At 43.7% G+C, this 24,758-nt stretch overlaps 1 protein-coding gene across 7 annotated transcripts in view; it reads right to left on the minus strand.

Moving 5' to 3' along the window:
* The window catches only part of IP6K1 (inositol hexakisphosphate kinase 1), a 39,010-nt gene that overhangs the window by 4,303 nt on the left and 9,949 nt on the right, over positions 1 to 24,758 (minus strand). For 6 of the 7 annotated variants that reach the window (XM_029995932.2, XM_029995927.2, XM_029995929.2 and 3 more), the window contains 3 exons: positions 5,055 to 5,401; positions 2,493 to 2,703; positions 1,687 to 1,871 (listed from right to left, as the gene is read on the minus strand). In XM_029995932.2, coding sequence (XP_029851792.1) covers positions 1,687 to 1,871; positions 2,493 to 2,703; positions 5,055 to 5,277 — 619 coding nt within the window. In that variant the 5' untranslated portion in view covers positions 5,278 to 5,401. The remainder of the gene's footprint in view (positions 1 to 1,686; positions 1,872 to 2,492; positions 2,704 to 5,054; positions 5,402 to 24,758) is intronic. The other variant, XM_029995934.2, reaches the window with a different exon arrangement.

The raw sequence follows: 24,758 nt of genomic DNA on the forward strand, positions 1-24,758 counted from the left end.
AGTGCTGAGAACAAACCCCAGACAATCAGTGCAGCAGCTTGTCCCAAAGGGGAAAACACAACCCTGAAGTTTGCCCTGCAGGGCACAGTTCAACATGTTACACTGAAATGGCAACCAGAGCACAGCTAGGTTAAACCTGCAAGGAAGTTTAACATTTCAAAAAAAAATTCTATCATCAACGATGTTTGATTTTGAAAGAGGAACTTCATAAAAATAAGGAAGTGTGATTAAAAAGAATAGGACAGCCAAAGAGAATTACTTCTCTACAAGTGATGCAGGCTATTTAAAAATAAAAGCTGGAAGCTCAAAGCACATGTTTGAGAATAGGAAAAGGAAGCCTACACAGTTAAAATGATGAAGAATACAGCTATTAAAAGTAAGTTTGTTTCTATGTGAGGAAAACAGAATCAAGCTCCAATAGGTGAAACAAAAAAACCCCACGAGCTGGCAAGTTCAGGACAAAAGCACAAGGAGTCATTTGTGAAGGCACAGAAAATAACAAATCCATCTTCAACCATATGAAGAAGCCAGACTGCCGAAGAGTTTAAAGACAAAAGTACAAAAGGAGCTACAGAGGAGGGGGTTGGGATGGGGGGGAAGATGTGAAGAGACCCCCCTAAAAAGAGAAATAAGTTTAATATTTTGCTTCTTTGTTTACCAGGGAAAAGCTTACAGATTCCCAAGCAAGAACTCCCTTTCTGCGTTCAGAGAATTCTCAAACTGAAATGCCAAGAGAAGAGATTGCACACCAAACAGAAAATAAAGAGGTGTGCAAGTCCTTTAACACTGCCTTTAATACCAGAGACTGAACAGCGGCTACCGCTATGCTGATTTGTGGAGATCTGGGGAACTACAAACTAGCCTGACTGGTCTTACAGCCAAAGTTGCCAGCAGGGTCTTTGTGTGGAGATCCATGCTGTTCAACAAGTGATCCATAATTTGCTCAAAATACCAAGCTACTCAAGGTTGCAAAAATGAGGAACAGTTGCGAAAAACTCCACAAGGATCTTAAGAGACTGACTTGGCCATTAAATGGGCAGGCAAAATTCACTAAAGTTTACAGGCAAGATGATAAACATAAGGAGAAAAAGATTCTTAATGCATAAAGCAATGTATTTTGAGACAACTATTACTAGTCAGGAATGGCATCTTGGGGTAACAAAATAGCATTTAGAACAAGAGAGTTTGTTAGGAATTATGAGGGAGGGGAGAGGCAACAGCATTAAATCTCTGGTTCACCTGCATCTTCTGTATTGTCTGCAGTTCTGGTCACTGTCTCCAGAAGGATACAGCAGAACTGGAAGAGACTCAAGAAAGGTGACAAGGACAAACACAGCTCCCTCCCAAGGGATTACCAAACAGGGTAGACTTGCATCAGCTGCCAGGCAAAGCCTGACATGAAGAACTACAGTTCAAAACACAAACCAACATAGAGAAGGCCCAGAGAAGAAAGAAAACACGAGATCTAGTCAGAAACCTGGTTTCTCTGAGCATCAGTGTCAGACATAAGTGTCACTGTATGGGAAGCAGGAAGGAACAGTGAAAAGAAACACGTAATACAACTTTGGTTGTGTGAAGGATAGGAAAGCCAAAGGAAATGCAGGCCTAGCTGCCTCAGGCACAAACGTGTAAGGCTGGGGCAGCAGCAGCAACCTGACACACTCAGTTCTGCTTCCCAAAGGATACTGTAGAGTTTTCGGTCCTTGGATTCTGACCGCATGCGGCTCAGCTGCTGTTTATGACAGCGCAGGCTCCAGGGGTTATAGCTGATCTTTTCAGAGCTCAGACCGCTGTTCCCATCCAACATCTGAAATGGAACATCTGAATGGATGTGCAAGTCCACCCGTGGACTCTTCGTTTCCTGGATGCTGCTGGTATAAAGACAGAACAAACTTGCCTGTTAGAATGCATGCATTCTCCAGATACTTATGACTGTCACATCCCCCCCTTGCACACAACTATCTCCTGTTCCTTCTCCTGCTGCACATTTCACTCGGTACAAACCTTCTTAACAGCAAATCCTCACTAATACCCTGGGCTGTGGACCCATGCTCAAGGATCCGGTCTGTCTAACATCTCTGCTAGGTTGTACTGTAATTGACAGAGTAAGCAGGAACACTTGTTTCTCAGGGAGCTCTGGCTGCTGTGAGGAGGCAGAGACCCGTATTGAAAGTACCCTTGGAAGAAACCTCTGGATTAATAACCAGGTGGACTGAAGAGTGTTTCAATCTCCTCCACATGCTTTGGTTCCACATCCAATAAACTGCCAAGGGTTATCCTGTGTCAGAAGCATTTCACATGGATGAGTTTTTCCTGAAGCCAGCAAAACTCCTGAGACAGTTTGCAGTGCCATAGTGTGCCAGGCTAGCAAGGGCAAGACAGCCTGGTCACTGTATGGAAGCGCAAAATGTCCTCAACAAAAAGAGCACCAGAGCTGAAAGGGGAAGAGACTTCCTGCTCATCATATTGTCACTGGGCCCTTAAAGTTTTACCTTTCAGTGCTGTCACTGGCCAGGCCAGGCTTTTCCTCCTTGTGCTCAGTGCCGCTGCTTGATCTGTGAAGGCTCCGACGTGAGTGCTTGCGCCGTGGCTGGTCCCTCTCTGGCATATCATCTTGCTCCAGGGCCTCGTTCTCCACATAGGGATAGGCCACCAGGTTAATGTAGCCATCGCTGTCTCCCTCAAAACAGACAGATACCACACCTGCCAGAGAGAAGTGACATGTCAGTTCTGTTTCCCAGGGGAGGGAACACACAACCACTAGCACCCAGATGTTCAACAGGAGAGAGGAAAATGTAGCTCACAGAGCAGCAAAGCAAATCCAGAGCAATGAAAGGAGGTTCAAGACTACAAGAACCCAGATGTTGTTAGCACAGCAGAGAGGAGAAAACTCCAAATAGTGCTCTGTGTCGCTACCTGAGTGGACAGGCGGCAGCAGCAGGGTAAGCTCTGCCACCCACAGGAAATTAAGGACAAAAGCGCAGCTGGTAGGCTGAGGGGTGTGATTATTTCCTTCCATTCAGTCTTGCAGCAAATGTCGTCAAACTGGAGAAAGTCAAGCACAGTCAACCAAGATGTTGAGGGGGGCAAAGCATACAAAATATATATATAGTTCATTTGGATAAGTATCAGTGTCCTGCAGAAGCATTCCTGTTGTTGACAAGGACATCGCTAGCCAAGGAGGAGCGTGCTTTCTCTGCAATGGAGCTCTCCAGCATCTGAGCTATGATGTACAGAGCTCTGAAGCTGAGGTGACACCTGCCACTCTTCTCACAAGTCAGCCAGTCTTGCAGAAAAGGGATCTGCAAAGGTCCCAGGGCTTCCTAGCAACAAAAACAGGGGGCCCTGGAAGTAAAACTACCTCAGCCAGGTGCAGGCAAAGTAGGACCATTTGTGTCCTGTCCCATTTGACCTTCTGAAGGCTCCAGGAAAGCACCACAGTCCAAGGGAAGGTATAGATCTTTCACAGCACAGACTCTAAATGTATCTAGCTGGCCAGCCACAGAGCAGGACAGCTGACACTTCTAGTTAGGGCTGACATCGTCATCTTTGGGACTCCCTCAGCCCTGAAAATGAGGCTATGAGCCCATCTCCTAACTTGCAATGACAAAAATCTTTCATTAGCTTGTCACTAGTATTGAGGAGCTGCCAGGAGTATCAGATGCTAGATGCACCAAATCAAATGATTCACCACAAACGTGAGGAAATCTAGCACTGCTTAGTTGATGCAAGCCATCACGTTACTGTCCCTCCTTTTTCCTTGTTGCACATGACAATGCTAACAAGGTTCAGGCGGCTTAAGACAACTTCAGAGCAGTTGAGGACTCCAGCACATCACTACATAAATGCCACTCCAAGTACTTTGGCTGCCTGGACACGGTCCTCAAGATATCTCTGTGAAAGGCCAATCTTACAGTAACATCTGAATGCTCATATAGAAAATATCATCCCCAATAGTCCTCTCTCCCAGATCAGTAGGAACAATTTCTGGGACTATCAGGAAACTGCACGGGATTCTCAGACGAAATCCCACACTGGGGTAGAGGTGCATACCCTATGCCTTTAGGCTACCAGGAAGTATCTGACTTCAAGATGACAAGTCTCCATCTGGACTATCAGTTTCATCACTTTTAAACACATCTCCCAAGGAAAGCCTGACACCATATCAATTCTAGTAACCACAGAGGCTTTAGCTGGGATTTCTGATGGGTCACTAGAGCACCATATGGCCCCAGAGCGGCTCAAGAGTACAAGAGGACCTGTCTGTTGGAGATTGTATCTTTCATTCATGACCTGCATACAGACACAGGTAGGTAAGCTGACACTGCTCTGAGACCTTCAGGCTGCAGCCAGATCAAATGACAAGACCCTGAACAGATGGTGGTCCCAGCTGTCTGTGAAGCACCATCTTGCCAATGCCACACAGTGACAAAGAAGCAGAGGCAACAGGAACACTGAGTCCCCCAGAAGGCTACCTGAATACAAACACAGGGCAAAAAGTGTATCAAGCTTCTGAAAGATACAGATGAGCTGCCAACCTCCTACAACGATACAGACACTGGAAAATTCCATTCCTTCAAAGCAGCTGGGGATAAGGCTTCACCTCCATGCTGGGTAAGAAACACTTCCTGCTTCAGCAGCTTTCTGATACGGGTCCATAAAAGAGATGGGATAAGGAAGCAATAAATTACGGGACTGGAATGTGCAAATGCTCAGTATACAATCTAACTTCATTTGCTCAAGGTCAAGGCTGTAATTGACAATAACGTGGCAGTAAAATTACTTCAGTTACAGATCCATAACCTTAAGCTTCAGACTACAACTGTCACACTGCATATTCTCTATCTAGGAGAAGCACATTGAACTCTGCATGCCTACAAAAAAAGACTTCCTCCTTTCCGAGTGCTCCTATCAAATTGCTAGCCTGCAAAAGAGAATTGAAAACAACAAATGAAATGACACCAAAAGACAGCAAGGCATCAATAGCTGCAGGAACATGAGAGGTCAGGTTTTTGAAGCACGTAACTGCATTCTGGAATGACAACAGGCCTCACCTTTGTACTCGGGTGTGAATTCCTTCATTTCCGGGGGCAGAGATTCATAGAAGCGCTGTTCTCTGGTAATGAGGGGCTTGCAGACAGTATGGTCATCGTAGCGCATCATGCTGCTGTGGCCGCCCACCTGGTGAATGAAAGGCTCCAGCAGGACCCCCCGGTCTCCAGATCGAGTGGCATTCTTGCCATACTTGCCCACTTCCATGGTTTGACAAACACACATTGCGTTGGGCACCAGTTGCACTCTTGGAGCATGGGGAGAGCCACATGGGCTAGGAGGGGTAGCTCAGCAGCGGTCAGGCAGCCACAGGGGGGGAAGTCCTGGCAATCTGCTTCCTTACAATGATCTGAAAAAGCAAAGGAGATTCCTGTGAACAGAGGACCACTTGCATTCACTCCCTGTTGGTTCAGAAAAGTTTTTGGTATTTATTTATATCCATAACCGTTCCTCTTCTGTTCTCTGTTTACATCCCACTTGTTCCAGCATGCTCCTCACCACCTCTTTAATCCTGCAGGTAAACACACACTAATTCAGAGGCAGTCTCATCTAGAGCTTCTCCAACAGGGTTGACAGAGACAGGGAAAGGAGGAGGTATGAGTATTTTGAGCCTCCCATCTTTAGAAAATACTATTTCCTTCCTTTAGTTAATTTTATCAGTAAAGTAACATGATAATGGAGCACCAACCCCAAGTTACAGCAAAATTAAAACCAAGCCCACACCAGCCTATCAGTAACGGTGACTGACACAGGCAGAACAAACATTTCAAGAATCTGAATTCCACTACCTTGTGCCTCTGCATTTTTAACATCTAAACGACTAAATACTTCCTGCTTACCTCCTACTCTAACACTGTTTCCTCCTTTACTGACTCGCTTCTCTTCAAGCTATGAAAGACGCTCAAAACAAGGCAGTCATTCTGTCACTGCGCGTATGCTGTAAATGAATGGATTCCACTCAGATTCTCTCCTTTATTACTCTAAGCCCTTCAGGACAACAACTATTTCCTCATACTTTCACAGCACCTACATGCATAACAGGTCCCTGATTTCTAGAGGTAGGCAAGAGAGATCACCAAATCCAAATGAGATTAGAAGTGCTTTGGAGAAGACGGATGCTCTTTCAATGTTTGCAGAGTGCCCGGCACAGCCACAGATGATGCAAAAGTAAAGCCATCCAAATTCTCTCCAGATGACTTATCCTTTCCGGCTTAGAACATAGCTGCTCCTGAGGCTGCTGGGGAAAACACCACAGGATTTCCTCACAACAAGGAGTTATCCAAAGTTTTCGGTTCAAGAACCATATGGTGACTACAGTTTCTGAATTTGTCAAATTTCTAGTTTCTTAGCACTGCCACAGCCAAGGGCAATAATTTAAGAACTGAGGGATCTTGGAGGCCTGAACAAGGGACACAGTTCAGGCTGTTCCTCATCTAGCCACTGGATGTCTCCACAGCTACACAACACTGCCAGGCTGGGGGAAGTTCGGGATGAAGATGGGCTCTTCTCCCTCCCCTCCAATTCAATCATGCAAGAGATGCAGCTCAAGAGATTCAAAAGGAGGGGCAATACTTCATAACATGTTTAACCCAACCTAACCCAAAAGCTCCCTGCAACAGGGCAACGCTTCCTCTCCCTGTGCACATGTTCCTGCTCGCTCCCTCGCACTGGATTTTGGGATAGTATGAGTGTACGTACATTTGAGTTGAATCATCTCACTGATCCAATGGAAAACATTTCCTTTTGTGGTTACATGACCACACAACTACATTCAGTGTCAGGGGAACAATGTGAATATTTAGCTGGCTTTTAAGGTGGGGGGCAGGGAATAGGAAGGAAAAAAAAGCCTAACAACACAGATGGTTCCTCTCTGTAGCAATTCATTTCAAAGTATCCTTCAAAGTCTCTGTCTCCTAAACTCACTCAGAGCCTGAGTCATATCACAAAGACAAAAACATGCTGTGGATTTCTCTCCTCCCTCTTATTTGCTTTATCATCAAGACGAAATTTCAGCAGCAGAGGCTTGCTTACATCACATATATTTTAATTTGTTTTAATGATCGTTAATATCTGAGAACAAGCAAGGTGCCAGCATCTGCAACAGATCAGCACTTCACAGAATTCAAATGCTTTACAGACTTAAATCTCCCCTTACTGACGCAGCTTTGTCTTGGATTCAGTTTCTTTTGTTTTGCCAATGCCTAAAGCCGAGTTCTCAGTTACTCCAAACAATATAGGGGACAAGTTTAACTTCACACCTTCCTGTAGTTTAAACTTCACAGAACAAGAGAAATAAGAGATTCATCTGTGCAATAACAGTAGTTGCCATACTCAGGAGACATGCATATGATGCTCAGGTCTGGTACTAGTCCCAGTTTTCACTGAAAGCCAATCACAAAACGTCTCAGGGTCTCAGTTTTGACAGCGACAGAAGGAAGTACTATTATCCATACTTTAGAGAAGGGGGATTACCTAAGCTGACTCATTAGCCTGATACACCTTCACTAACTTCAGATGGAGATCACAAACACCCAGGCAGACACACCCCCTGCAAGGCCCACACAGGCTGTTCTCACCATCAGGAGTGCCTCGCCTGGGGGCTACAGGCAGATTTCAGCCATCAGAGCAAGAGATTTGAACCCTTTGCCTACTTTCAGCAGCCTTCTTTCCTAAAGGTGAGCAACAACAAAGCCTATGCCACCTGAATTATTCTGAGGACAGCAGCCACCCACTCTGCAGAGTCCCTCAAGCCTTCTCCGCTGCATGGCCTAGAGGTATCCATGAGATGACTGCAGTCATCCAAGGGCTCCTGGGAAAGTGGCAATGAAAAACAGGCTGCAGCCACCAAGAAGTACCCCAGGCTCACTGCCAAGTACCCCACCAGCCCCAAGAAAACCCAATATGACAAGTTTCGGATGTGCAGGCACACTGGGAGGGAGTGACAGCCACAAAAAAAAAAAAAAAACAAAAAACACACACACCACATTCTGTGGCTGTGACAGAAGAGGAGCCAGGCACCAGTTGGGGAGAGAGTCCAAACCCAGTTACAACTGCTCCACATATTCATCCATGTGCTCTAAAGAAAACAGCAATATAGCCAATATTTTCCCACGTACAAGTGAATGTGAGAAAAAATATTTTGTGGCAATTAGCATTTCAGAGAACATTTCTAAAGATGAAGCTGTCTACAGAGCTTGAAAAACAGACACTCTATAGCTTAGATACAGCTTAGTGTTTTTCATCAGACTAAATCAAAGTAAATGGTTATTACTAAACATGCACTCTATCCACAAAAAGACAGAAGGATCCCAGCAGTTTCAAACAAATATAAAGCAGAAAACTATCTGAAGGCCTAAATATTACTTATCCTTCCTCTATTACACAAAGGCACGGGTTCGACTATTTAACCTGGCTTATAAAATTCCGAGTCCTTCCAATTATACTGTAAAATGCAATGCACAATCCACACAACAGCTTGAGGGTTCATCCAGGCAGATCCTTTGGTATCTTCCAATACCACCACTATAGCTCAAACAGCAGTAAAACATTCAGGCTAGTTTAGCATTCCCCCTTCCACCAGACTGGGCTATAGTCAGCAAGACAGATCACCCACCAAGCCAGACGCACGAGAAGTGGGGGGTGAGGTTCAGGAGCAGAGTTATTAGTGACTGCAGAAGGACATACCACATCCTATATTCCATTATCCTCCCCAGTACAAAATTCTTGTACTGGAAGAGAATTTGCTTTATAATATTTAAGTCTAGATGCCTATCAGTGTATCTGCTCTAAATTTGTACTGCATACCTCACTGTTCAAACACTTACTTTTTAGCAGGATGGGCATAAAGAAGAGCAATAACCTGTATTTTCTGGTAGTAACACAAAATATTTCCAAACAAAAGTCAGGAATACACACAAGGTAACTCTGCTCTTCCTAACCCTTAAGTGGGGTAAACCCTGCCCTCAATACCAGCACTACCCTCCAGCAGGGAATACACACCTCCACAGAAACACTGCTGTGCTCTGGAAGACCCAGCCAGAGTACTCCTAAACATTACTGAACCCTGGCTGAAGACTACCAATGTCTTACCAGACCACCACCAGAATCAAGATGCCTGCTCCTGCCAGTTCACAGCACCAGAGCACTGCCACCTGAGGATGCCAGCACAGGAACAAGGGAGTGGGAAGAGCAGGGATGTCATCTTTGATGGTGTAACTTGAGGTGACAGGGAAACTAGCCTCAGAGGTCACCACACACTTGAGAGGTAGGGGCAAAGAGCTGCACTGCAGTGGGTGTGAGAACTACTGCAAACCGCACCACGATGCTGACGTTCCCACTCTTTATAAGCCGTCTTGTATGGGAACACTGGCAATGCTTCATGACTCACTAGTAAAGCTATTTTCCAAAATAAAAAGGAGAACAAACATTTAAAATTGTGATGTATTACATGGCGAGAAAGCTGACTGCATTAAGCCCTGTTGACTCATGCCTTCACCGTAAGCAGCCTGCACGTCTGTCTTTCCAGCTTCGCCCTGGTGCGGCTCCTAGGACCGTGGCCAGCCCTCAGGACCTGCGGTGATGAAGACTAAGGCAGATGGCCACTGACGATTCTGGAGCCAGGCCACAGGCAAGGGATAAATACTGACTTCAAGGTCACACTGACAAAAGTTTGAATTTCCCTTAACAACCCCAAAGCAGTCAGGAGCAAAGCACAGGAATACAAAATACCAGTACACCAGGCATCTGGACAACGGGTACCTGGTGACTGCTTCTTGTGAGCTAGTCTTGTTAGCAAAGAGAAGCAGCAGCGAGCACCCATGCTGAAAAGCACAGTGTTTTCTAGTCACGCTGGATTGGGTGACCCAACTTCTACAGAAGAAAATCCAGTCTAAGTAAAAAAGTCTCCCACTGTGCTATGAGATCAGCTTCCCAGCACAACAGCTGACCAGAGGCCTGAGATATGTCTGTCTAGTCAGCAAAAAACAGAGATGACCCCTGGGACCTGGGCAGAAAACGCAACTCTGCAAGAACCTGTGGCAACATTTAGGACAACTAGAAACATTTGGCCAGCCTCGTATCCAGGAAGCTACAGACCCTCCTAGCCTTCTTGAGCACATAGCTTTGAATCCTGAGCCTTCCCCTGCATCTTGTCCAATGCTTGAACTATTACCAAATACAGCCCTTTTTGGACACGCTGCCCTCACCAAGGCAAGTGTAGCTCTTCAGATCGAGGCCAGATAGTAGAATACAATCCGTATGCATGCACCAAAAGCAAAACACAAGTCTTAGGAAAAGCTGCTGAAGAATGCCAGCTGAAGAAGAGAATGCCAACAGCGAGGCTGGTGGAAGAACTGCAGTAAACAAGGCCACTGGAGAGGACAATAACCACTAAAAAGGTGTGCTCCACCCTATGCCATGAGCTGAACAAAAGCATGCTTCCTTCGCCAATACTTTTCCTGCCTCAACAACAGGGCACAAATGCACCAACTGCCGAAGTGTGCACAAGTTAAGAGCCAAGTGCTACTTTAAGATAGAGCTTAACTGAACATAGAGAAAGGACCACATGGAAAATAAAACCAAGCTTGTCTTAAAAGTCCTTCAGCACACCCTATGCTTCTGTCTCCTAGAGATCTGGAGGAAGACTATTTGTGCCATACTTGATCACAGCAGTCAAAAAGTTTCAGCACCTCTGCCAGTAGCCTGCGAGACCAAGAATTTTCTCCTCTTCTCTTCCTAAGAAAGGAGCGGAAGCCAAGCCTTTTTAGCTCTTTCTGAAGAGAGAGAGGCTGTGCTACGCACTTTTAACTATGGCTGGAATGCCTAAACCACTCGTTAAAACCACTGCCTAGATCCGGGGCTAAAGGCGGCTTTTTTCTTGGAGGCCAGATTAGCAGGAATTGCAAAGGCCCTTCTGCTGTCACCTACGCATAAAGCATGGCATGCTTTCAAGGAGGGACAAGGTACTTGAAGTCCCTCTAGGGATCTAGACCCAGGGCACAGACAATACCTGTTTTCTCACACTGGCATGCTACAGTGGTAGCTTCCCTTTTTTTTTTTTTTAAGCCAAGCCTTAGCACACAACAGTGCATAGGGAATGTCTGCCACGTTTATCAACATATGGAGCAGGTGCTCTGCAACGCTTTGTGAACATCTGTCATGCAGCTGTCTGCAAGTGAGGGTAACCAAAGCCGGGGCTCAAACGGCCTCTTCCAGCTTGTATTCTTGTTTGGCCTGACGCTGCAAAACCTGGCACTACTGTGATAACATCAGGCTGGGGAGCAGGAGAGAACTGCACATAACAAGGATGATATAAGCTGATTTAATTCCCTTGCTGCTCTTTTCTCGAGGCTTCCCCTTCTTCACTGGAGAAATGCAGCACACTGGCAGGAGGACACAGGCTGCCTGGGGACCTGCCAGTCCTTGTCACCGCTATCAGTGTCACTGCAAACAGGAGGCTGGAGGAAGGTCCAGCCCTGGTCTGGTCATCACCAATTTCCTCTCCAGTAGGCAGGGAGGATGAGCGAGAGGGAGCCAAGCTGCTGAATCCTGCTGCACCTCGCCACAAATATACCCTGCCTCAGTAGTAAAGGGCACCTTCCTTCTCTGTTCAAAAGCACTGGCTTCAGTCCAAGCCTGAGTTTCCATAGCAGCAAGACCTGATCGAATACATACGTACATTAACAAAGGTTGCTTTATCAGTACCAGCCCAGAAGATTTTCTTCCAAGCTTGTGCCTAGGAGAGCAGGGTCATCCAATATCAGCTTTGCATTTTATAGGAGAGATGAGAATGACACATGCTTTCTAGAGAAGAGCTTAGGGAAGATCAATGCTTGTGAGGCCTCATTGCTCAGCTTTCTGTGAGCTAATTTCTGGCTTCTCTTCATCTCATTTACAAAGAGGAAAAAAGTCTCTGCTGGATACAGGTTATTTTTAAACTATTCCAATGCAAATGTTGCTGTTCAGCACAGCTCTCAAATCCAACAGTTAGAAAGCAACTTACTTTCAACAGTCACAAACCATAAGGAATCAACCTAACCCACCAAGACATTTCTTGAATTCACACTAGTGAAGGGGCTCAGAAAACTCAACATGCTCATCAGCAGAAAACTAGTCCTTGCATTCATAGGAGGGAGGGGGGCAAGGAAAAAAAAAAAAAAAAAAAAAAAATCACATCAATCCCATTGAAGAGGTTTGGCTCAAAAACTAACTTGGAAAGAATTTGTAAGTCAACTAACAGACTGAATAAGCAGAGGGAACAACTTCACCTCCTGCCTCATGCTGGTAATAAAGCGTACCTGCTCTTCAGTCACAGACCTTGCCCTTCTTGCCAACAGTGAGGCTTAAATAAGCCAGCCACATCCCTAAGGAAGTCCTGAAGAACTGCACAATCATCCAGGTAACTCCACCCAAATGCCTCCCCAGTAGGAAGATGATGGAATAACTATGCTGAGTTCAGCACGATGAGCAGTACGTTCAGAAACACTGCACTTTCATGTCAGCTGTGGGTACCAAATTCTACAACCTCAACAGCATCAGAAGGTGGGACAGATGAGCAGGTAAACGCACCACACTAATCTGCTGACACTAAGAGAATGAGTCAGAGCTGGTGATGCTTATGCTGAACCAGAGGACATACACACCACACAGCAAGCCACTGGCAGAGAAAAGGAAGGTGTGATTTTTGTGGTAACATGCACAGAGCTTAGCCAGATGAATGGCACTGGGGAAGACTGCTCAGTGCCAGGGGCAGCCCCACCAAACAGATGAAAATCCACTGCAATCAGGTGAGTGGCAGTCTCAGGTTTGTGCCACAACAAGGGTAAAGAGAACAACTGGCACCTCCTAAGTAAGTTCTTATCTCATCTTCTCCTAGTTAAAAATGCCCCAGAAGTCCTTGGTGGTGTCAAGGCTGGAGCCAAGGAAGACAGTTCAGCCTAATCACCTACAGAGTAACTGCTGGCCCCGAGCCAGAAAGATGTTTTCGTCATACACGTGTGCAAGCACTTCTGGAGCTTGAGCTCCCACTCACACCTTCACGCAGACTCGACAAGTAAAAAATGGTTGTGCACCTTAAGCTTGTGTCCCTCAGGGCTCCTAGCCAGTACAGACACCTGGAAGGCTGGTGGGAAGATGGGACAAGATCCTCCCAGCTTGTGTTAAGAACAAGAGGAAACCTCCAGCAAAAGCACCAAAATCCTAGAAAAGGGAAGTACTTGTGCAGCAATAAAATCAGTTTTCAGGCTTGAGGGGGTGGTTGACAGGAACTGAAAGGAACAGTCGATGTGCTGCATCTTACACCTGCCACACACAGAAAGCAAAGCACAGAGAGGCCAAAGGGAGGGTTCTGCAACAGGAAAAACAGTCAACTCCCCCAACTCAAGAACAAGGGCACACACATACTCCACTTTCAGACCATATGTGGGTTGCCAAAGAAGAGAAAGAAGGGGTGTTTTCTGGCTCTTTGCCCTCCACCATCTCATAATGAACCTTCAGAAGATAAGGGAAAAACAAAGAGAAAAAACAAGACGTAACCAGAAAAACAAAAAATATATAATCTATTTGAAATTAAAAGTCAAGCAAAAAAAGTTTCATCTGCCTACACTTCATAAATTTTTTCTGCTTTCAGAATCTGTAAAAACATTGAATTAAGGAAGAAAACCTAGGTGAACAGCTAGGCCTCCAGCTCTCTCATAGGGAAATGACAGTCAAAAAACACATATCAAAAGCTTGGTCTGCACAAGGAAAAAGTGCATGTTGATACTTTATTCATCCACCACATTCTCTCTAGTTTGGTAAAACAGGGCAGATTTTAGGGTGGAGACAACCACTTGTCTTGGTTGCTCTTTAAAGTGATCCTCCACAATGAAGCAAACTCCATTCAAATACCCAGCTTTAAAAAAAAAAAAAAAAAATCCAATATTATGTTCAGATTTCTTTCGGCACTGATGAAGCCAAATCAGTTTCTAATTCCTTCTTCAGTTATTTCTTCAGACCATGGTTACACAGGCAATCCTTTGATAGCTGCACCAGCGTAAGCAGCACCCTCCCACTCAACTCTGCTGTGCTGGTACAACTGTTTGCAGTCTCACCATGAATCAAATTAGGAAACTGATCGCAGTTAAAAATAAACCAGCACTTTGTTTTGTTTTTTCTAAGGATTACTTTTCAACCCAGGTCAGATCCCCAATCTATTGTGCAGCTGTACAAACAGTTGTATCAGCACAAGGTGCCTGAATTGCTGATGGTTATCCTTGTGCCTAAAGCCAACGTTTGCATTCCCAGCTCACCTCTTATTTCATGGCTGCTGTAGAACAGGATTACTTACTAAACTGAACACATAGGGTACTTTATTGCCACAGCTTGCAACCACGTGGAGGGTCTCTTTAATGAGACAAAATGAGGTCACACTGATGCGTATCCTACAAGTAAGGCATGGCTACTGAGCTCCCTTGAGCTGTTGCTTGTCCTAAATTATATGTCATTTTTGCAGTCTGCATGCTGAAATAAATATAAAAACATGACTAACAAAGTCACTGATGCGAATGAACAGCTTTGGGCCAAGTTCTGAAACAAAACTCTCCTAGAAATTGCATAACCATTAACTATGTTAGTGATCTTCCATTCAAAAAACTCAAGCCTATGTGATGCGCAGATTCCCACCGATTTGAAGACTGTGACATTGAAGGAGTGGGGATTCTATCTGGCAACTCTTCAACTGCAGCTGAATTTCAATTTTAACACGGAAATGCAAAAAGAAAGTGGAAAATCAAAATAAGCACTGGGCAATGATGACATGCTAGCATGCTTTAGAAATGACCATGACAGAAACAGACTGAAGGTTCTTTTCCCAAATTACTGGCTCAAATACTGTCTAAAACACAACCAACTGAAAATACTTCCTATTCGATGGCTGCCTGGCAACCTACTGGAAAGGACTTGGTTCTCAGTTCTTTGCTTTCAGCTGGTGACAGGTACCCACATCAGACACACACCATTATATAAGGCCTTCTCATTGAAAACAAGGCACAAAAGATTGAATAACCATTAAGATTCAACTTCTAGAACAGGGTAGGAGGCATGTTAATGAAACAGCTTCAGTAAAAAAGATTTCTCCAGTTTCTGTTGTGTCTGCTCTAGAAGGCAAGAATCACGGTCTCTAAGCTGTTCAGCAGCCTTGTTTTGTAGATGTTGTCAAATCAATCCAGGAGGACACACAATACTAACAAAATCGGTATTTGGTAAATCTTACCCTTCCTTCCTTAACAGGCATCTCAGGGTATAGTTCCATGACAGCTTAAATCAATCTAAGTCAGCATTCTTCAAACCCGTCCTCTCTCCTGAGTCAGCACTGGCACTCACCTGACCCTGCTTAGAAACAAGCCTGGCAAAAAAGTTAACCCAGAAAAAAAAAAAAGTAGTTGTTTTTGCCAATGTGGCTTCCTGAACTGGTTTAGTGCCAGTGCCCAACAAAAGTAAAAGGGAAGAATCATCCAGCAGGGCAAGAGCAGGCAGAAAAGTAGCAGGGCCAATTTCATTCAGCTTCAACTCTCCTGCAACCATGCACGCAGAGAACAGTCTCACCCTGACTTTAAAGAGACATGAGTTGCTGCTCGCAGCAGAAAGATCATTCAACTTTTTCTCCTCTCTCCTGATGTCTTCTTTACAGCAGCATCAGCACTCTTGCAGACAGCTAGATTAAGCACCCAATCTGGTAGGAAACTAAAACAGCAATATAAAAAAAAAACAAAACAAAAAGCCTTTAGTTTTCAGCTGGATCTGGTCCCTAACAGATCAGACCATGAGGTTCAACAATCCCCGTAGCATCAAAAGAAGGGAGACAGTGGGAACCTGTGACTAAAGGCAAAGAAAGAAAAGGCTAAAGTTCAACTTCAAGCAACTGCAAAGCTGCACTCTCACTCAACATAGACAACAACAGGACTATGTAATATTTATAACAAAACCACTTCTGTACAAAAGATTTAAATTGTACATAAAAAAGTCAGCAATCTAATTCTTCATGTTTTAATTTTCCACAACACACCATTAATACTTAAAATGCCGTTTTTCCTCAAAAATAAATCTTTGTTACCAGCATTATTTTCAGAGCAAAGGAGCTACTAAAAATATATAAGGGAGAGTGAGAAACAGCCTGTTGTGATTAACTAGGGCATGACAAACAGCAGCAGCATGTGCAAGCAGTACCGGGGAGCAAAGCCAGAAGAAACAGTGACAACAACATTATACAAACAACATTGATTCATGAACAACAAAGAATTCTTAGAAACTGCTGCCTGGGTTATGTCCAAGGCTCTCCTTACCTTGGTTAAACTATTAAGAAAGTCACTTCAGAAAGCTGACTACTTCTGCACAATCAAGCTTTTTTGGAAGCAAGAGCTGATCCATCTAAAGGGCTTTATGTAGCAAACCACTGCAACAGTTACTGTGAAGTGATCCATAATCAAACAGGTTTCAGCAGTAATGCATGCAACTGAAGTGCAAGTACTAGCCAGAGTAGTTGTCAATCAACATACCAGAGCTCCCTATGTGCTGTCATAGTCAGAAAGGTGAAAGCCTCACCAGATGTGTTGCAGTGACACTAAAGGTGACATGAAGCTGGAACTAGTAATTTGTCCCCTGCCTCACCATGAAAAGGGTCTTGTGCCATCACAGCTCCGAAAGCTGCATGTATGCACCCCTCATCTGCTGGAGACCGAACACTTCACCATTCACTGTGCACTGTGATACCTTAATGCTAGTGACATTATAGGGTCTTCTCAGGACTTTTTTAGGACTGCATTCAGACACCTGAATTTCTCACAACTTTCCAATACAAGTAAAATATACATGCAACAAAATAAGGCAAAGGTGAAACTGCGGTGAAGCTGCAGAGTGCTAAGCAGAAGCATGTGGTCCCATTTAGATCAAAGAATGCTCTAAGTGTCTCATGAGTAATAGACTAGTATCTGTATAGAGTAAGACTTCATAACACTGTCACATAAGATTATTAACCCATATACACACAGCTGTCTTCTGGCAGGTAGTCTCTGCTTGTGCAAACCTGAGGCAGTAGGAGCTTCACAGAGATCAAGACTCTTGCAGGATTCATCTAGATTTATTTTCCGCTGCTGTGAAGTGAAATATGAAAAAGGGAAATAAATTGATCAGAGGCAGAGTGTCACACAGGGATTGTTTCTCACCCCACAAAAGGTGACCTCCCAAAGCCTCTTTGGCTCTCCTCTCCTTTAAGAGGATTATGAATCCTACCCTGGGGAGACCTCTGCTCAGCTACTGGCCCACTGATATTACACATTAATACTATGTCTTGTCTCTTTATTCTTATCAGCAGAGAGATATGAGAAGAATTTAAGGTCACTGCTCAAAGATCAGGACTTTAAATGGAACCTCTAATGCAAGCAGGGAAAGCCACAGCCAGTGGTGTTTGGTGGGGACTCTGCTTTGTGGCTGCCATATGTCCAGCTGCAGGTCTGCTTAGTGCAGACCAATTCAGCTTATTTGCACATGCATACTACCGACTACCCTTGGAAGCAGACATTTCATCAAGGAATAACTAAGAACCAGAGACCATCATATGCTAAAAAATTAGGGCAAGTCTAGTGAATGCAGTTCACATTCCACAGCTCATGCATGGACTACCAAGCCAAAGAGAAAGTCTCAGAGAGCACTGAGCCCCGGTGTATTTTCAAGAAGCGAGGAGCAGCAATGCACTGCAAGTACACATTGGCATCTCAAATGGAAAGCGGAGTAGACTGCAGCAAATTCAGTTACATAAATCTTTTTTTCACAGACACCAGGAACTGAGAATTTGAGGACAATTTTTCCCCCGTTCTTTTGTTTTTTGCACCTTCCAACAAGACACCATTTGGACACTTCTGAATGGAGTCTATGAAGCAAGTCCTGAATGATTGATCCCTAGACAACAGTAATCAAGAATCATTTCATTTGCCACTTCATAGCGCACAGATGTGAAGCAATCTATGCTGCCATGCAGGTGAACATATGCGGTTTTTCCTTCACAAAGTAAATCAAAGTTAAAATGCATTACGAATTCCATAGTTACAAAAACTGTAAAGACTAGACACAAAGAGAAACCTTAACAGGTAGGAACACATCACCAGCAAGGATGCAGAATCTCTGTGGAAGGAGATTTAGGATGAGATTAGACACATATACAAGCTAATCCCAACAGATACAGTCCGTTTCAATTTGGGACAAATGGTAAAATGTTCAAGAAGGGGAAAAAAAAGTATGTGGCTAACACAATAGAAGATCTTCTCAGATGCCTCTGTAAGAACACTCCATGTTTTTGGCTGTTTCAGACTACACAGTGCAACAGCTAAGTGAAGCCAAGAGTTCAGAGTTTTAACCAATAACTGTACAGAGAAGCGGCTATAGGGTTAACCACAGAAGCACAAAAGCCACAAGGAGCTAAACCCATGAAGAATTATTACAAAAGCTGTAAATGCAGAGGAGCTCAAATTACACTCCTTAAGTAGTTTTGATAAAATAAGAATGATCTACAGCTTTCCAAGAGACCGCTAACTGAAAGACAAACATAAGCAGCTTGTGGTGAACTTGGATTTTTAGTATCTGTTCTTAACTTTTGAATTATGATGCTTTTAAAAACAGAAAAAAACAGCTTTGATTAAAAAAATGTCAGTTGCTGCAGATAATTGATTTCCACAGAAAAATCCACAACTAGGACAGAACAGAACTTCTAACTGCTATTTTTAATTCTGCAGTGACAAAAAACCTCAAGACAAACATTACATAAGACCATTAACCTCTTTGCTCAAAACTGGCACCTTAATTTAGCACGCTACCACACTAGATAGCTTAAACTGAATTCTTAATGCCGAAGTGTACCACTGGCTGCAGCAAGGCAGCAAGTGCAATAATGGAAAGGAAAAAAATTCCAAAGCAAGCATCATATACTGAATTTTGCAATTACAGTTCCTTGGGCACAAGTAGATATACCTGAGCCTGCCCAGCTCAAAAGAAACAGTATGCTTTCAAGATTGATATTCCCAAAAGATTATCAGATGCTCCCTAGTATTTTAGGAACACTTAAAAGAAATTAAAGTACACAGTACATCTGGACTAATGGAAAACCTCCAGCTCACCTTCTATACTAGAATGTGGGTCAAACCCAAAGAGGCTGTAACCTGCTGAAAAGGAAATTACATTCTGAGTGACTGTTTTTCTTCTTTACAAACTAACCTCTCACCATTCCACACACATCCTCCAGGGCAGTTTAAGTCGGGTATGACTAAAATCTCCAAAATTGCCACGTATTGTACTTAACTGTAGTTCAGTGGCTATCACATATACACATACAACTGAGGGAAAAGCAAAACAAGGTAATCTTGAAGAACATTCATGTCAACCCCCGCACCCTTCCCCCAAGACAGATTAATCTTCTGCACTGATAATAAGAAAGACTGATGAATTTCAACCAGACAGCCTCTTAAATACTGTCTTCCATCCACTCTTATCACATTGTGGTAAAGAATGACGTTCAGGAGGAAAACTAAGACTGATTAAGAGCCTACTTTCAGAAGCTATCATCCTGCTTTGTGGAAAGAGCTCTCTCTATGAATCACCAGTTCATCCTCCTCTGATTCCATTTACTCTTCAGAATTCCCTGATGTGCTTGAATTCATGCTCTACCCATCCAGACTGTAATGTCCCAACTTGCATGCAAGAATATTGTGGGAGACAGCATCAAAACACTCAGTAAACTTAAGCTAAATGGCCTCTAGTGCTCTTCCTCATCCACAAATCCAATTATTTTATCACAGAAGACAATGAGGTGGGTCAGACACAACTTACCTTTGGTAAATCCATACTGACTGTTCCCAGTCACATTGCTTCACATGCCCAGAAAGGTGTACCAAAAGGACCTGACCCACAATTGTCCCCAGGACTGAAGTGAGGCTGCCCAGCCTGTAGATCCCTGGATTACCCTTTGGGCCTATTCTGAAGACAAGTGCAACATTTGCCTTTGTCAACTTATCAGAGATATCCCAGCACCTCTGTGACTTTTCAAAGATGACCAAGACTGGCATCACTATGACACAGCCACCTCACCACCTTTGGGTACAGCCCATCAGGTCCCATAGACTCACATGGCTCAAGTTCTCTCAAGTAATCCCTCACTCTGTTTTCATTTGCTTCTGATTGCTGTTTCCTCTTTGAACCCTGCCTCTAAACACAGGGGCCCAGAAGACCTTACCGCTGAAGACTTGGGCATAAAAAGCACTGAATACCTCAAGCAAGTCTGTGCCAACTCATTCAGCCACCTCATTCAGCAGATTCTTTGTTCAGCCTTTTACTGCTGATGTAGAGGTAGAAGCTACATCACCATTATCAGGGATGTTGTAATAAGCACTGTCCTGAGAGAAAGTAGCTGTTTCCACAATTCAAGGACAGAAATGCAGACTACCAGAGCTGAGTTTGTTCTGTCTGTATTCCAGGTTGTCAAAGAAACCACAGGTCTCTTTGCAGGATGTAAAAACCAACTTGCTGGAGGGTTGCATGACCCCATTTCTAAAACATTTGGCAAAAAAGCCTCCCTCTCACTGTGAGCCAGGCTGAGTGAATTTAACAAAGGGAAGTCAGGTCTGTAAAGAGCAAGCCTAGGCCCTCCTGAAAATCCCTAAGAAAGTTTCATGGAGAAGCTTCTTTTTGGCTTTAATTAAGAGAAAAATCTAGTCAATGGAATAAGCAACTAAGATTTTTACCCAGTTAGATGCCAACTAGCCAGACTGCTCTAGGTATAGAAAGGGAGATGCTTTATGATGACTCTATATTCTCGTGGTTTTTACACGCATAATATCTCAGTGTATCAGACAAGGGGGAACAGCAAGAGAAAACTCAAAGCTGTTCTAATGCTCCCCAAGTGAAAGGAGAACCTAAGGACACAAAACGCTTGCAGCCTAGGTCATTGCTGCAGGCTTCTGGCATTGAGCAGGCATCTCATTGTGCCATGCTCACACTGCCAAAGTGACGGCAGTGCCTGCTGTGTCTGAAAGCTAGCACGGAAGTGTAACACAAGCAAACAAAAGTATGTTTTATCAGACTCCAGAACTCGCAAGTCTCCCCTGCCCCCTTCTGGGAACAAGGTGGATTTGAAAACTTCAATACCCATTTCCAATGATAAAATTGTTTACTTGGGCAAACAACCAAAAGAAAACCAGGAAGAGGCTTTGCCTCAAGCAGGAGTCCCTTCAGCAAAGACATGGATATTATTAAGTACATCTCCTTCAGCAGCAGAGACAGACTCAAACTGGATTTTCTTTACCCATACACTGAAGCCTCTGACAGAAACTCAAGCCTCCCATAAAATGGCCTGACAATTCACTACAGCTCAACTGTTGTGACTAAGCCGATTCATTTCTCAGGTCACGATGGAAATGTGCAATGCAGACTCCCTGTCCTTTACTCCAGTATCTCCACTACTTACTTCCCCCCCTCAAAAAAAGAAAGAAAAAGATAGCAACTACAGCAAAACTTGCATGATATGCATTCACTGCTCATAACCTTCTCCACAAGTTACACAAACCACATTCTATTAAGCTGCTGACTGAGACCTGACTTAAGCAAAAATCTCTTTGCAGTGACTTGCCACCCCACGTATTTATGTTGAGATCTTAAATGCAAAAGACAAACAGACCTCATTAGGGCCAGGGAAGAAACATTCTCCCACCTGCCTCTTCCTCCCACTGCTAACGAGGAAAACATTGTGCTAGTGTTCGTCCCTGCATTTTTGCATTTCACAGCAGGGGGAAAAAAAAAAAAAAAAAAAAAAAAAAAGTTGCACTTTCCTCTTCACCTCCAAAGTGCAGTCCTGCAATACTCTGCTACTCAGAAAACTTAAGCAGATAGTCAAACATTTTTCCTTTGTCTCTACTTTGTATGTGGGCTACTAAGGAGGAAAGCTAAGCAAAGACCCCACATCCCACTCCCAGCTGTGACAAGGAGAAGGGAATATCCAAAGGAATGGAGCACAGCTACTGTTAAGCAGCCATTTAGAATCTGCGAAGAGAAGTGGTTCTCATTTTGAAGGGACTGACCCCACAGTAGAGATCCAGGAACTCTATCCAAAGAGCACATTGTGAGCAACGACACATTCTGTGCTCTCCCCTCCCTTTGCAAAGTCAGCTGGTAAGGAGCAGAAGCTGGCTCCAGTACTCAGGAAGCAGCACAAATGTTTTGTTTCCTAGGAATTAGGACAACATTTAGATTTAAACCTACCAACTCAGAGTTATGCATCAAAGCCAAACACAAACTTGCCACGAAGAACCATCACAAGCAAGCTAATCTCACCCTTAAGGCCTTTCAAAACCAGCATTTAATTTGGTTCGCTTCAAGCTCACTGTAAAGCAGCTTTACAATTCCTGCGATATGCTGTGGGCTGTGACACCACTCTGATCCATCTCCTCCTCAGATCTATACATTGCCCTTTTTCTGAGCTGTCTGAGAATTAATTATATGGAAATGAACAGTGTTAGATAAAGGGATTCCAAGCAATTGGCTCTCTTAAAGGAACTGAGGACTACAGGATCTCTGCCTTCAAGAAATCTGTACCAATGCCCATTCAGTACAACTCATGCTGTTAGAAAGAGACCGAGCTTAAAATCCAAACAAGCAAACATCAGTACGACACCCATCTTCTCACTTGTGGCCAGAAACAAACATATACTTAGCCATGGCATAGGTCCTACCTCTGCCTTGTCACCACTAGACCACATCAGAGTAGCATCCTGACCTGAGGAAGTTCTGCCAAATCTGCAGATAATATACAAACAGCAGCTTTGAACAAAAAGATTAATACTCTGACTTCAATACATTGTTTGCATAAGCTCCACCTACCCCTCCATGGAAAGCAAGGCAGTAACAGTAAGCTTCACAGCCTTATGCAACCTGGAATTTCACTACCCAAGAGGACTTTCTCTCACATATGCAGGCAGAGATATACTGGGGCATTTCAGCAGTCAGAACTGAGTTTGAGAGTGAATGGAGGGGCACATGCATTAGAATTTTCTCTTTCTCTGTCTTACTGTGAAGATAAAGCTGAACAAACATTTTGCTTCAGCTACCCTTTTCTTTTTCTACACAGGGAAGCTGACAACGCTTTCATTTGGCAAGGCCCAAATGGCATCATGCGGTTTTACCGGACAGCCCAGCTTTTGTCTGAATACTGTTAAAACATTTGAAGCCAGGCAAAATACAGCAATTCTTACATCTCTCCACTTAAGTTTAACAGGTCAAAGTCCTCAGTTGATTTGGTTAAGAGATTATTTAGACAATCATAATCTGAGGTCATCCAAAGAAAGAGAAATCCATGGAAAGAAAAGAACTAGGAATAGGCTACTGGTTTTGGTGCTTCCGCTGAATGCTTCAGTGACCTTGGTCAAACCATTCAGTCCTGGTGTACTTTAGCCATCAGCAAAACAGCATTTCAGAAAGCAACAGCAGGATAGTCAAGTAAACTACCTGTATACTGTTTTGAAAAGACTACAGTTTGGTGATCATTTTATTTTCCACGATCCCCTTGCACTCCATTTCAACTTAGTCTTACCTGATAATTAAATTCTCAGGATTTTAAGAATTTGGGTCCTAGTCCATCAACTGAATTGAGTTTGTTAATACAGACTCAAATTAGGGCACCTCTTAGGTGAATATGGTGCTTGTTTGGCTGAAGAACCAAACCCTTCAGCAACTTTTCTGCTCAAATGGCAGAAACAGAAAAGGACAATCAATCTAGGAGCACATCAGTTCCACAGAAAGACTTAAGAGCATAAAAGCAAGATTATCCAAACAAATTCACTTCACTCTAGTAAACAAATACTTGTGCCAAAAGCACAACGAGCAGCTGTTATCTAATTGTTTCTTCTGCTAACACAGTTCCGAGACACTGACATTAAACAAAATCTGGGGCTTTCTTAAGCATCTGAAAAAGGTCAGAGAGGCAGAGAAATCCAAGACAGTCAGATGTACAGTATTCCAATTTATATCAATGCTCAGAACACAGCTTAAGTTATTGTATGAGAAAAGGGAACTGCAGGTTGCCCTGTGATGCCAAATAGACACCCATTCTGGAATAATTAGAGCAAGGTTTGTAGGGATAGGTAAAATCTTTTATTAGACCAACTGACAGAGGATGCCCTCCTCTCCTGCTGCAACCCCTTCTATTTTTACACTGCTGATGAAAAAATTAATTCAGCTAGAAAAGACATATTTTGGGGCCCTACTTTTCTACCTAATCCTTCTTTCCTTGGAAAAAGTCCTAGTCACAATGACAAAAAAAGCACTCACATCACTGTCTACCTTCTCAATACCCCACAAAAACAAGCTTTATTTTAAAAGTGCGGTTTTATCACTGTAACTGTATCTACATTAAGGGATTCCACTGGCAGAGCTGCACTAGGCAAGGATGAACATGCTGATTAATGCAGCTGTCCCAACCATTTGTTGCAGAAATGACCTTATAAGCACGTCCACAGGGAGTTAAAGCCACATAATCACGTTGCAAATCCATGCCCCCTACTTGATATCAGTTTAATTTTCCTAAGCAGATGACCCTTAAGGGTCACAGGCAAGAAAACATGAGCTACAACTTCCCAACTTGACACTTCCTTGTGATTTTTTCCATGAGAAAGTACCAAACGAAGGTACATTCTCAT

This window comes from Aquila chrysaetos, chromosome 20 (assembly GCF_900496995.4).
Source record: "Aquila chrysaetos chrysaetos chromosome 20, bAquChr1.4, whole genome shotgun sequence".
Taxonomy (NCBI): domain Eukaryota; kingdom Metazoa; phylum Chordata; class Aves; order Accipitriformes; family Accipitridae; genus Aquila; species Aquila chrysaetos.